At 45.7% G+C, this 13,597-nt stretch overlaps 1 protein-coding gene across 1 annotated transcript in view; it reads left to right on the top strand.

The window, feature by feature from the left end:
• Positions 1-664, top strand: part of LOC104991429 (chromosome unknown open reading frame, human C16orf78) — a 16,977-nt gene extending 16,313 nt beyond the window's left edge. Inside the window, 2 exon segments of the mRNA XM_010843891.1 lie at positions 367-382; positions 384-664. Coding sequence (XP_010842193.1) covers positions 367-382; positions 384-431 — 64 coding nt within the window. The 3' untranslated portion in view covers positions 432-664.
• Positions 665-13,597: the final 12,933 nt, after the last annotated feature.

The raw sequence follows: 13,597 nt of genomic DNA, 5'->3' as shown, positions 1-13,597 counted from the left end.
CACAGGGAGCTCAGTTCAGCGCTCTGTGATGACCTAGATGGGTGGGATGGGGTGGCTGGGTGGGAGGGAGGCTCAAGAGGGAGTGGGTATGTATATATTTACGGCTGATCCATGTTGTACAGCAGAAACCAACACAACATTGTAAAGCAATTATTCTTCAATTAAAAACAAATTTTAAAGAGTTATGCCGGTAAAAACTCCCACCAAGTCTTTTATGAGACCTCTGTCAGCTCCAGAAATGTCTGGAGAGCCAGTCCTTACAGAGGTCCCCACACTGACGCTGCTTAAATCTAAGCTCTTTTCAATAAAGTTTGGAGCTGCGGTGACTCCACCCTCAACTGACCTGTTTGGCCTTGTCTTGCACAGATACCTGAGGTTATCCAAGAACAACATTCGAACCTTGCTCAAGCTGTGCAAGGATGCGGGAATGAATGTGGACATCCACCCCCACATGATCGAAGGAGAGATAGATGCTAAAAAGGTGTTCAACCAAAACATCAGTGTAGCCCTCTAAAGAGCCCCTCTCCCTGGCCGCCTCGAGCTCCCTCTGCTGTTGGATCCTCAGCCTCCAGATGCCACCCTCTGGTACACCACACTGGCCCTTCAGACCTGGGCCACCCCCTTTAGACGGTAGCAATTAGGAAACAAGGCTAGACTGCTTGCATCATTGTGTTGATGTAGTATTTTGTCCTTGTCATCAAGTCAGAACCAACACAGGAGAAACTATGGGTTTTCTCCCCACCTCCCAAAGAACACTCCTTAGAAAAGAAATTTTAGAAGTGAGAAATGGGAGTCCAAAGTCTCCAGTCTCTGTACAGAAAAAGTCTTAATGACCCAGATAAAACGATGGTGTGAGCACTCACCTAGAGCCAGACATCCTGGAGTGTGAAGTCAAGTGGGCCTTAGGAAGCATCACTGTGAACAAAGCTAGTGCAGGTGATGGAATTCCAGCTGAGTTATTTCAAATCCTAAAAGATGATGCTGTTAAAGTGCTGCACTATACGCAAGCAAATTTGGAAAACTCATCAGTGGCTACAAGACTGGAAAAGGTCAGTTTTCATTCTAATCTCAAAGAAAGGGAATGCCAAAGAATGTTCAAACTACCATACAATTGCACTCATTTTACATACGAGCAAAGTAATGTGCAAAATTCTCCAAGTTAGGCTTTAACAGTACATGAACTGAGAACTTCCAGATGTTCAAGCTGGATTTAGAAAGGGCAGAGGAACTAGAGATCAAATTGCCAACATCCACTGGATCACAGAAAAAGCAAGAGAATTCCAGAAAAACATCTGCTTCTGCTTCATTGACTATGCTAAAGCCTTTGACTGTGTGGATCACACAAACTGTGGAAAATTCTTAAAGACGTGGGAATAGCAGACCACCTTACCTGCCTTCTGAGAAACCTGTATGCAGGTCGAAAAGCATAGTTAGAACTGGAACAATGGACTGTTTCAAATTGGGAAGGAGTCCATCAAGGTTGTATATATTCACCCTGCCCATTTAACTTCTATGCAGAGTACATCATGAGAAACGCCGGGCTGGAGGAAGCACAAGCTGGAATCAAGATTGCCGGGAGAAATATCAATAACCTCAGATATGCAGATGATACCACCCTGATGGCAGGAAGTGAAGAGAAACTAAAGAGCATCTTGATGAAGATAAAAGAGGAGAGTGAAAAAGTTGGCTTACAACTCAGCATTGACAAAACTAAGATCATGGCATCTGGTCCTGTGACTTCATGGCAAATAGATGAGGAAAAATGGAAACAGTGGCAGATTTTCTTTTCTTGGGCTCCAAAATCACTACAGACAGTGACTGCAGCCATGAAATGAAAAGACACTTGCTCCTTGGAAGAAAAGCTATGACAAATCTAGACAGCATGAAAAGTAGAGATATTACTTTCCTGACAAGCGTTCATACAGTCAAAGCTATAGTTTTTTCAATACTCATATATGAATGTGAGAGTTGGACCATAAAGAAGGATGACTGCCAAATAATTGATGCTTTTGAACTGTGATGCTGGAGAAGACTCTTGAGAATCCCTTGGGCTGTAAGGAGACCAAACGAGCCAATCCTAAAGGCAGTCAATCCTGAATATTCTTTGTAAGGACTGATGCTAAAGCTCCAATACTTTGGCCACCTGATGTGAAGGGCTGACTCATTGGAAAAGACCCTGATGCTGGGAAATATTGAAGGCAGGAAGAGAAGGGGGTGATAGAGAATCAGGTTGTTGGAAGGCATCAGCGATTCAATGGACATGAGTTTGAGCAAACTCTGGGAGATAGTGAAGGACGGGGAAGCCTGGCATGCTGCAGTCCATGGAGTTGAAAAGAATCAGGCACAACTTAGTGGCTGAACAACAGCAAGGGTCTCCAGAGGGATTTCACGGGGAACAACCTGGTAAGGGGCTGTTAGGGACACACACACTCCAGGTCTGTCCAACCATCCCCACCACGTCTCATGGGGAACATGACTCTGTGGGAAGCTGGTCCTCTGGTGTGCAGGGTGGAGAGTGGATTGGGAGAATGGAAGAGGGAGGAGTCTGTTCAGGTAAACATGGGTTACTCCAAGAAGTCACCGAGGGCAAGGAGCTGGCTCAGAGGCACACAGGCAAGAAGCAGCAGGCTGGGATGGAAGACTGTCCTCGCCTCGTCTCCCGTTCTGTGGTGGAGTCTCTGGCAAATCCCGCGGGACGGTTCAGAGCCACTTCCTTCCCACCATGGAGCAAATGCCAGTTGACACCCCTGCAAGCATTTCGAGTAAGGTCAAATGCCAACGGCCCCACTGACTAGCTGTGTGACTTTGGCAAGTTACCTTCCCTTTCTGGGCCTTTGTTTCCTCATCTGTCAAATGGGGCTAATGACAGAACCTGCTGAGGGAGGATCCTGAGAAAAAGAAACAGAAGTTTATGTGTGAAGCAAAAGCACAGACAATGACACACAGGAGCTCAGCAAACGCGTGCTGCTCCCACAGCTCCTGAGGTGGACGAGGAGCAGCTTCAGCCCTCCCAGCCCTGGCTTCCTCAGAAGGTGTCCTGAAAACGGGGCCGATTGGTGTTGAGTCTAGGATGCTGATTCTAAACCCCTGGCCTTTGTGATATGTCCAAAAATTAAACTGTCCCTCAGCCCCCAGGGGCTAGCGCTCACCCCAGAGGGTGACATGTGGCCATGCTCCAGACGGGCCTCACTAGCCAGGCTTTACTTTCTGCTTCCATATTCAAAAAGGGCTTGGATCCCACCTCGCCCCTACACTATGTTTTTTATTTATTTAAAATATGGATTTACTTTAAAAATACTTGTTTATTTATTTATTTGATTGTGCTGGGTCTTAGTTGCATCATGCAGAATCTTTCAATGGCAGCATGCGGGATCCTTTCTTTTTTCCTTTTTTAGTTTCAGTACATGGTGTTTTCAGTTGCAGTATCCACACTCCGTTGCAGCATGTAGGATCTAGTTCCCAACCAGGGATCGAACTCACATCCCCTGTCCCCTGCTGGAGGAGTGCAGAGCCTTAGACACTGGACCACCAGGGAAGTCTCCACCACATGCTTTTTAAATCTCCGTGCCCCACTTCACAGCTCCAAAGCGACCCCTCAGAAGTGAGTGGCTCTCTCCGCTGAGAGTCATTGCCCTTAGGAGTCAGATTACAGTTAGAGGCTTCCAATTCTCCTGCCCACCACCCTGCACCCACTCAAGTCCCCACTGAGGGACTTCCTAAGGGAAGGCAGAGACCCTTAGGCTTGCAGGCAGGTCAGAAACACATGCGCAGAGCACCACACCCTGGTAATCCCTAGACAGAAGCCACAGCCAGAATGTCAAGAAACCAGTTGTAAATGATTAGGTAATAGTTTCTCTCCAGTAAGTACCTGTTCTTGGGGAGAACCAGCTCTTCAAAAATGGGAAAGAAAGGTATTTCCTGAGCATTACTGAGTGACAGGCACTTTATCCATGTTGTTTCATTTAAAATCAGAGCCCACAAGCATCTTCAGAGACATCCACTTTGTCCTGCCGACTCAGTGGTCTACATGAAGCACTGCCAACTGTTTTCCTGCATCAAGGGTCCTGGCCTCCAGGAAGTCCTTCTGCCTGTCTAATCTGCCTCTCCCTTGCTGCAGTGTGAGCCTATTTTCTCTCCTTTGGGCCACAGTGGAAAGAGAGGAGAAGCTGGTCTTCATTGTCTGATAAATATTCATATTCTGGAGGATGTGTACTGAGGAACAAATGAACAGATGAAAGGCCCGGAGAAGTTAAATGTCAGATGCATCAATAAGAGCAGTCTCTGATATGACAATGACCATTTTTTTCAGCTCTCTGGCATACAGTTCCATTTGATTATTTCTCCAGTTTCCTTTCCATAGCCCTCTTAAAATGCATTAATGAAGATGGGTCTAGCCCTGTTTTCTAACAAGATGCCAAAGACCGAGTTCCTTTCTGGAACTCAGGAAGGATTGACTCTAAGATGGCTATGGATTGCATTCATTCATTCATTTTCTCTCCCCTCACCAATTGTGTTATATGGCAAGCTTTCTGTATTCCCCCTGTGGTCCACTGAGATTGCTGGCTCCTTTTCTGCAGGGCTGGAGCTATACATCAGCCTTTTGTCCATGACTCACTAGGAGGCCCAGATGCAGGGAGGTGCTCAGGGAGAGGCAAGCCCAGCTTTTCTGGTGTCACAAAGGGGCCAGGGGAGGTGCCACCCTTCCGACTTCTAATCTGGAGCTCTCTCACCTGATGGAGTGGTCAGGTGATTCATAGAAGCACATCTGTGATTCCAACACTCCAGTAACTATCTCCACTGCATCACCCAGCTCCTCAAATCCACCAGAGTCCACATTCTCCCTGACGCTTCAAAGGTTTGGATCTACCACCAGGGAAAGAGCAGAACTTTAGTTCACCTGCTTCATCTGCCTCTGATCATATCACATATTTACAGAATCCCACCAGGTCCTATGGGTGGATCAGGAACTCAGTCATTAAGAGGGCAGGTCCTGCCAGCCGGGAGTATACAGTCCTGAAGACAGAGGAGTAGCCAGTCAATCAGCGCAGAGCAGTGAGCGTGTGGAGAGCCTAGGGAGACCTGGAGGAAGAGGACCCCACCATGGGCTGGGAGGGAGACACAGAGGAAAGCTTCTCTTCTTTTCCTTTCTTTCTTTTTAAATGCAATTTTCTGTATCAGATATTAGTTGCAGCATATATGAGCTTAGTTGTTACATGTGGGATCTAGTTCCCTGACCAGGGATCAAACTCAGAGTCTCTGCATTGGAAGTGCAGAGTCTCAGCCACTGGATCACCAGGCAAATCCATCCCTTCTTTTCTTTTTAAATTGAAGTAGAGTTGACAGATCTAGGCAGTGTATTAAAAAGCAGAAACATTACTTTGCTACCAAAGATCCGGCTAGTCAAAGCTATGGTTTTTCCAGTAGTCAGGTATGGATGTGAGAGTTGGACCATAAAGAAGGCTGAATGCTGAAGAATTGATGCTTTTGAACTGTGGTGTTGGAGAAGACTCTTGAGAGTCCCTTGGACTGCAAAGAGACCAAATCAGTCAATCCTAAAGGAAAGCAATCGTGAATTTAGAAGAACAGAAATTAGAAGGACTGATGCTGAAGCTAAAGCTCCAATACTTTGGCCACCTGATGCAAAGAGCTGACACATTAGAAAAGACCCCAATACTGGAAAGGATCAAAGGTGGAAGGAGAAGGGGATGACAGAGGACTAGATGGTTGGATGGCATCACTCTGGGAGATGGTGAAGGACAGGGAAGCTTGGTCTGCTGCAGTCCATGGGGTCGCAAAGAGTCAGACATGACTAACGGACTGAACAACAACAAATAGTTGATTTACAAAGTTGTGTTAATTTCTGCTGCACAGCAAGAATTATATATCCATATATACATTTTTATATATACATATATACATACATACATTTATGTATTTATATATACATATATACATTTTATTTTACATATATACATTTTTCCATTACATTTTACCACAGGATGTTGAATATATAGTTCCCTGTGTTATACAGTAGGACTATATATTATAATTTACATCTGCTAACACCAAAATTTTTAAGAAAAGCTTCTTGAAGGACAAAACTTCTAACGCAATGATGATGAAATGGTCACCAATATTTTTGTATGGGAAGGAAGGGCAGGCCAAAGGAACAGCGTATACAGAAAGCTCTGAGGTCAGGGGCAGCGTGATGGAGTAACTGCAGGTAGTCTGTCTGCGTGGTGCAGAGAACTGACGAGAAGAGCAGCAGGAAATCATATGCTTACAAAGGATTTGTAAGCTATGCCACAAAGATTGTTTTTTTCCTCTTGGGCTTGCTCATTTAGCAAATATTTATTGAGCACTCACTATATGCCAGGAACTATAATTACTGGGAATAGAGCATTAAACCAAAAAAGACACCGTTCCTGCTTTCCTGTTGCCTTGTGCTCACGTTTAGTTACTCAGTCATGTCTAACTCTTTTCGACCCCATGGACTGTAGACCATCAGGAACTCTCCAGGCAAGACTACTGGACCGGGTAGCCATTCCCTCCTCCAAGGGATTTTCCCAACCCAGGCATTGAACCTGGGTCTCCTGTGCTGCAGGCAGATTCTTTACCATCTGAGCCACCAGGGAAGCTTATGTTCTAGTTAAAGGAGTTAGTATGTCCCTCAACACCTTTCAGCAACTGATGAGGAAATAAAAAGGGTGCAATGAAAGTAGAGAACTGGGCAAAGGATGGGGAGGAAGGATGTCTTTGGCTAGACTGGCGTCTCCAAGGAAATATTTGAGTTAATACATGGCTGTGGAGGAGGCAGCCATGTGCAGACATAGGAGGGTCTGCTCCAGCAGAGGGGACAGCAAGACCAAAGGCACATGGATGGGACTGAGAGGATGGTCACTGTGACTGAAGGAGAATGAGGAAGGAGAGGAGGGAATCAGTCAAGCTTTAAAGAGCAGAGTCTGAAGTCCAGAGTTTGGAGTTCATTCAATTGCAACAAGAAATCACTGGAGGGTGATAAATAGAGGAGAGATCACTCTTGTTTCTGAGAGGCGAGAACATTGTGAGAGGGGAAGGGAGAGCCTGGTGACTAGTTAAGGAGGTGTATCAGTTAGCTATGGCTGCATAACAAATTACTCAAAACATGGTTTAGAGCAGAGGTCTCCAACCTCCAGTATCTAATGCCTGATGCTTTGAGGTAGAACTGATGTAATAATAGTGGTAGAAATAAAGCACACAATAAATGTGAGGTGCTCGAATCATCCCCAGACCATCTCCCACCCTCCCTCAATCTGTGGGAAAAAAAAAAATGTCTTCCATGAAACTGGTCCCTGGAGCCAAAATGGTTGAGGGCTGCTGACTTAAAGAACCTCATTCTTGGTGAGTTGACTGGCCATTGAACCATTCTTATACGGGCCAGGCTTGGCCTGTCTAGGCTGGGCTCATGTGTTTGTGGGTTAGCTAGTGATTTCCTGAGGGTTGGCTGGTCTACAGTGGCCTTGGCTGGGATGTCTAGTCCCCGCTCTGTGCACGTCACCCTCTAACAGGCTAGCCCGGGCTTGTGTGCATGGTGGTGGCAGTGTTCCAGAAAGTGCACAGAGTCTCCTGAGATCTAGGTTCAAAACTGGCACACTCACCATGCTGTCACCACATGTTCTCAGTGGCCAAAGCAAGTTCCAAAGTCAGCTCAGAGTTCGGGGTGGAGAAGGAGACTGCCTGTACAAGGAAGGCACTGCAAAGCCACATTGCCAAGGGTCTGCACATAGAGGGGAATAAAGGATTATAGCCATTTTTTTTCAATCAACCTACCACAGGAAGCTGTCATGTAGTTCAAGAAAGAGCAGTTGCAGTCTTAAAATACTGTGATCATGGTGGAAGCAAAGAACTGAGAACCAAGAATACACTTTGGAGGCAGAGTTGATAGAATTTGTCACTGAGTTAGATGCAGGCATGAGGGAGAGGAGTCAAGGACGGCCCCTGAGCCATCCTTTGGCTGGAGTAACTGTTGAGTGTGCCTAAAATGAGCTGGGCAGGGGCCAGGGATTCAGCTGGGCTGGTCAGGTGGGAGTCTCCATCAGCATTCTCGGTGGTCTCAGTGGCTCTAGTGGTCTCAATGGGCCACCACTGGCAGGTGTTCTGTGGTTGGTCACAGAAAACTAACCAAACTGATCACATGGACCACAGCCTTGTCTAACTCAATGAAACTATGAGTCATGCCATGTAGGGCCACCCAAGAAGGACGGGTCATGGTGGAGAGTTCTGACAAAACGTGGTCTACTGGAGAAGAGAATAGTAAACCACTTCAGCATTCTTGCCTTGAGAACTCCATGAACAGTAGGAAAAGACAAAAAGATATGACTCTGAAAGATGAACTTCCCAGGTCAGTAGGTGCCCAATGCTACTGGAGAAGAGTGGAGAAATAACCAGAAAGAATGAAGACACAGAGCCAAAGCAGAAACAATGCTCAGCTGTGGATGTGACTGGTGATGGAAGTAAAGTCTGATGCTGTAAAGAACAATAGTGCATAGGAACCTGGAATGTCAGGTCCATGAATCAGGGCAAATTGGAAGTGGTCAAACAGGAGATGGCAAGAGTGACACCGACATTTTAGGAATCAGTGAACTCAAATGGACTGGAATGGGTGAATTTAACACAGATGACCATTATATCTACTACTGTGGGCAAGAATCCCTTAGAAGAAATGGAGTAGCCCTCATAGTCAACAAAAGAATCCAAAATGTAGTATTTGGATGCAATCTCAAAAATGACAGAATGATCTCTGTTCGTTTCCAAGGCAAACCTTTCAATATCACAGTAATCCAAGTCTATGCCCCAACCACTAATGCCGAAGAAGCTGAAGTTCAATTGTTCTATGATGACCTACAAGACCTTCTAGAACTAATACCAAAAAAAAAAAAAAAAAAAGATGTCCTTTTCATCAAAGGGGGCTGGAATGCAAAAGTAGGAAGTCAAGAGATACCTGGAGTAACAGGCAAATTTGGCCTTGGAGTACAACATGAAGCAGGGCAAAGGCTAACAGAGTTTTGCCAAGAGAACACACTCATCATAGCAAATACCCTCTTCCAACAACACGAGAGAAGACTCTACACATGGACATCACCAAATAGTCAATACCAAAACAGATTGATTATATTCTTTGCAGCCAAAGATGGAGAATCTCTATACAGTCAGCAAAAACAAGACTGGGAGCTTACTGTGGCTCAGAAAAAAAAGCAAGAGAGTCCCAGAAAAACATCTATTTCCGCTTTATTGACTGTGTCGAAGCCTTTGACCATGTGGATCACAACAAACTGTGGAAAATTCTTCAGGAGATGGGAATACCAGACCATCTGACCTGCCTCCTGAGAAATCTGTATGCAGGTCAAGAAGCAACAGTTAGTAATGGACATGAACAACGGACTGGTTCCAAATTGGGTAAGGAGTACGTCAAGGCTGTATATTGTTACCCTGCTTATTTAACTTATATGTAGAGTTCATCATGTGAAATGCTGGGCTGGATGAAGCACAAGCTGGAATCAAGATTGCCAGGAGAAATATGTATAACCTCAGATATGCAGATAACACCACCGTTATGGCAGAAAGCGAAGAGGAACTGAAGAGCCTTTTGATGAAAGTGAAAGAGGAGAGTGAAAAAGCTGGTTTAAAGCTCTATATTCAAAACACTAAGATCATGGCATCTGGTCTCATCATTTCATGGCAAATAGATGGGGGAACAATGGAAACAGTGATAGACTTTATTTTCTTGGGCTTTAAAATCACTGGAGATGGTGACTGCAGCCATGATATTAAAAGATGCTTACTCTTTGGATGATAAGCTATGACAAATCTAGACAGCATATTAAAAAGCAGAGACATTACTTTGCTGACAAAGGTCTGTCTAATCAGAGTTATGGTTTTTTCCAGTAGTCATGTATGGACGTGAGAGTTGGACTATAAAGAAAGCTGAGCACCAAAGAATTGATGCTTTTGAATTGTGGTGTTGGAGAAGACTCTTGAGAGTCCCTTGGACTGCAAGGAGATCAAACCAATCCATCCTAAAGGAAATCAGTTCTTAATATTCATTGGAAGGACTAATGCTGAAGCTGAAGCTCTAATACTTTGACCACCTGATGTGAAAAACTGACCCATTGGAAAAGACCCTGAGGCTGAAATTTGAAGGCAGGAGGAGAAGGGGATGACAGAGGATAAGATGGTTGGATGGCATAACCAACTCGATGGGCAAAAGTCTGAGCAATTTCTGGGAGGTGGTGATGCACAGGGAAGCCTTGAGTACTGCAGTCCGTGGGGTCACAGAGTGGGACACAACTGAGTGACTGAACTGAACTGACAGGTGTTCACCAGGAGAGCGATGTGATGATGGACAGGTGGGCAGAGCCAGCCCAGACACAGGCTGTGTTTGTTTCCTAGGGCTGCTGTAAGAACACCATAGAGTGGCTGGCTGAGAACAACTGACCTTTGTTTTCTCAGAGTTTTGGAGGATGAAAGTCCCAGATCAAGGTGTCAGCAGGACCAGTTTCCTTCTGCAGCCTCTGGAGAAGGGTCTTTCCCCTCCTCCTCCAGCCTCTGGTGATCCCAGGTGCTCCCAGGCACATGGAAGCATCACTCCAATCTCTGTCCTCATCTTCACATGCCTGTCTTCTCTGTATGTCTCTGTTCTTCCTGGAAGGACACCAACCAGATTAAATTAGGGCCCAGCCATGACCTCATCTTTCCTGATTATATCTGCAAGGACCTTGTTTCCGAATGGGTAACATTCCTAGGTTCCAGTAGGTTGGGACGTCAACATATCCTTTTAGGGACACAATGCAACCCACGACACAGAGAGACCAGAATGAGGAGTTAGAGGCCTAGAGAGGGGCGAGGAGTTCATCTAGAGCTCCCTGAGCTCATGAGAGCTGTGATACCCACACCCCTGACCCAGCCCTCCCACTATACCCTGCTGCCCACACTGCCCATTACTGCCAGGGGACATCCCAGAGCTTGGGCCCCAGGTTGGTGGCCTCAGGACCAGAGCTGCTACTCTCTGAGATAGAGAGCCAGGGCCTCCAGGAGATGGTCCCCCACCACCACGCCCCCAGGCCCTGGTTGCTGGATTTTCTTATCAACATGCAACCCCTTTGCACAAAGTAAAGTAATCTTAGCAGGAGGGCAGCTCCAGCCCCTGCTGAGAGGAATGCCACATCCTCAAGGGGCTGATTGGTGCTCCTAGACCCTCAGGTGGGGAGTCCTTATGGGAACCCCACCTCTCAGACCCCAGGTGCCCCTGCATGGTTGGGTGTAGGCTTCCCTGGGGTCCAGCATGGATGGGGAAATGGGAAGAGACTTCGCCTCACCCCAGCTTCTAGGGACCCATGAGTGTTCCTCTGGGGGTCCAGGAACCTTACAGGGAGCACTGAGTCAGGTTCCTGACTTTCTGGTCAAATGAGCCCCAGTGAACCCCAAGATAACAAAGAAAAAGTAATGCTTGTCAGCAAGCTCAAGCCAGACAATCCCACCTGCTGCATGCTGTATTCTAATAGTTTAAACTCAGAAATGACCTCATGTATGGGACCATGACACTGCATTTTCTGAAAGAAACAGGCACATACACCAGGAACAGACTCACACAGGTGCCATCCCCTGGTTTATGACAAAGGTGACACTGCCGTCAGTGGGGATCTTTTCCATAAATCAGGCCAGTTAAATATCCATATGGAAAAAGTATTGACCCTCTGCCTCCCACCAGATGCAAAAATCAGTTCCAGATGGGTGCAGACTGTGAAAGCTTTTAGAAGAAACAGAAGACAATCTCCATGACCTTGGCATAGGCAAAGAAAAAATGTTAATAGAACACAATACGCCCTAATAGTAAGAGAAGATATTAATAAATTATATTAGAGTAAAAGCCAGGATTTCTACTCATTAGAAGACATCACTGAGAGTGAAAAGGCAAGTGACCCAAGTGGGAGAAAATATTTCTAAAAATGTGCTCATATCCAGATGACATGTGTTAAGTCCTATATTTCAGTAAGGAAACAGGACACAACTCAACAGAAAAGTGGCCAAAAGACAATTTACAGAAGAGATTAGTCAAGTGACCAGTAAACATAAGAAATGTCATTAGTCATCAGGACTGCAAATTAAAGACTAGGCATCACGCATTCTAGAGTCTGTGTGCCACAGCTGCTGAGCCTGCATGCTCTAGAGCCCCTGCTCTGCGACGAGAGAAGCCCGGGCGCCACAACGAGAAAAAGTTCAAGGGTTGCAACAAAGAGCCCGCGTGCCACAATAAAGACCCAGGGCAGCCCAAAAATAATAATGATGATAATTTTAAAAAATAAAAATGCTAAGCAGTACCACTAACACCAACCAGAATGGCTAAAAACAGGACAAGGGTAGGGGAGAATGCAGAGCAACCTACACCACACAGCCACTGGGATGGCAACTTGGCACAACCACTTTGGAAAACTGGCAGTGTCTACGAAAGTTGAATGTACACCTTCCCCACGCTCCATTGTTTTCATTCCTATATATAGTGAATTGGCTCAGTCGTGTCCAACTCTTTGGGACCCCGTGGACTGTAGACTGCCTGGCTCCTCCGTCCATGGGCTTTTCCAGGCAAGAACACTGGAGTGGGTTGCCATTTCCTTCTCTAGTTTCCATTCCTAGACACAAACATAATAGAACTGTATACCTAGCTGCAACAAAAATCTGTGGTAGAATGTCCATAGCAGCTTTATTCAAAAGAGCCAAAATTCTCAGATCAGCCCAAATATCCATCAACAGTGAGAAAGCTAACTTGTGGTATATTCACATAATGGAATACTGTACAGAAGATGGATGCATGATCCACACACAATATTGTACAAAAACAGCAAGACAGAAAAAGGAACAGATGTCTAATTCCAAGTATACAGCAGTCAATCCAGCAAAGGAATCTAGAATCTCCAGCATTAGGAGTCAGGATGGTGGCAGGAGGGGCTGGAAGGGGTGCCTTGAGCCTTTGTTACACAAGTGTTCACTGGTGAAAATTCACTGAGCTGTACCTTTGGTATCTGTGTCTTATGCTCAGTTCAGTTCAGTCGCTCAGTTGTGTCCGACTCTTTGTGACTGCAACACGCCAGGCCTCCCTGTCCATCACCAACTCCCAAACTCATGTCCATTGAGTCAGTGATGCCATCCAACCATCTCATCCTCTGTCGTCCCCTTCTCCTCCAGCCCTCAATCTTTCCCAGCATCAGGGTCTTTTCCAATGAGTCAGCTCTTCTCATCAGGTGGCAAAGTATTGGAGATTCAGCTTCAACATCAGTCCTTTCAATGAACACCCAGGACTGATCTCCTTTAGGATGGACTGGTTGGATCTCCTTGCAGTCCAAGGGACTCTCAAGAATCTTCTCCAACACCAGTTCAAAAGCATCAATTCTTCAGCACTCAGCTTTATAGTCCAACTCTCACATCCATACATGACTACTGGAAAAACCATAGCCTTGATTAGATGGACCTTTGTTGGCAAAGTAATGTCTCTGCTTTTTACTATGCTGTCTAGGTTGGTCATAACTTATGCTGGTATATTGTATTTTATTGAAAGTCCCTTTAA

This window comes from Bison bison, unplaced genomic scaffold (assembly GCF_000754665.1).
Source record: "Bison bison bison isolate TAMUID 2011002044 unplaced genomic scaffold, Bison_UMD1.0 scf7180017864192, whole genome shotgun sequence".
Classification (NCBI taxonomy): domain Eukaryota; kingdom Metazoa; phylum Chordata; class Mammalia; order Artiodactyla; family Bovidae; genus Bison; species Bison bison.
This window is presented reverse-complemented; position numbering and strand designations above follow the sequence as displayed.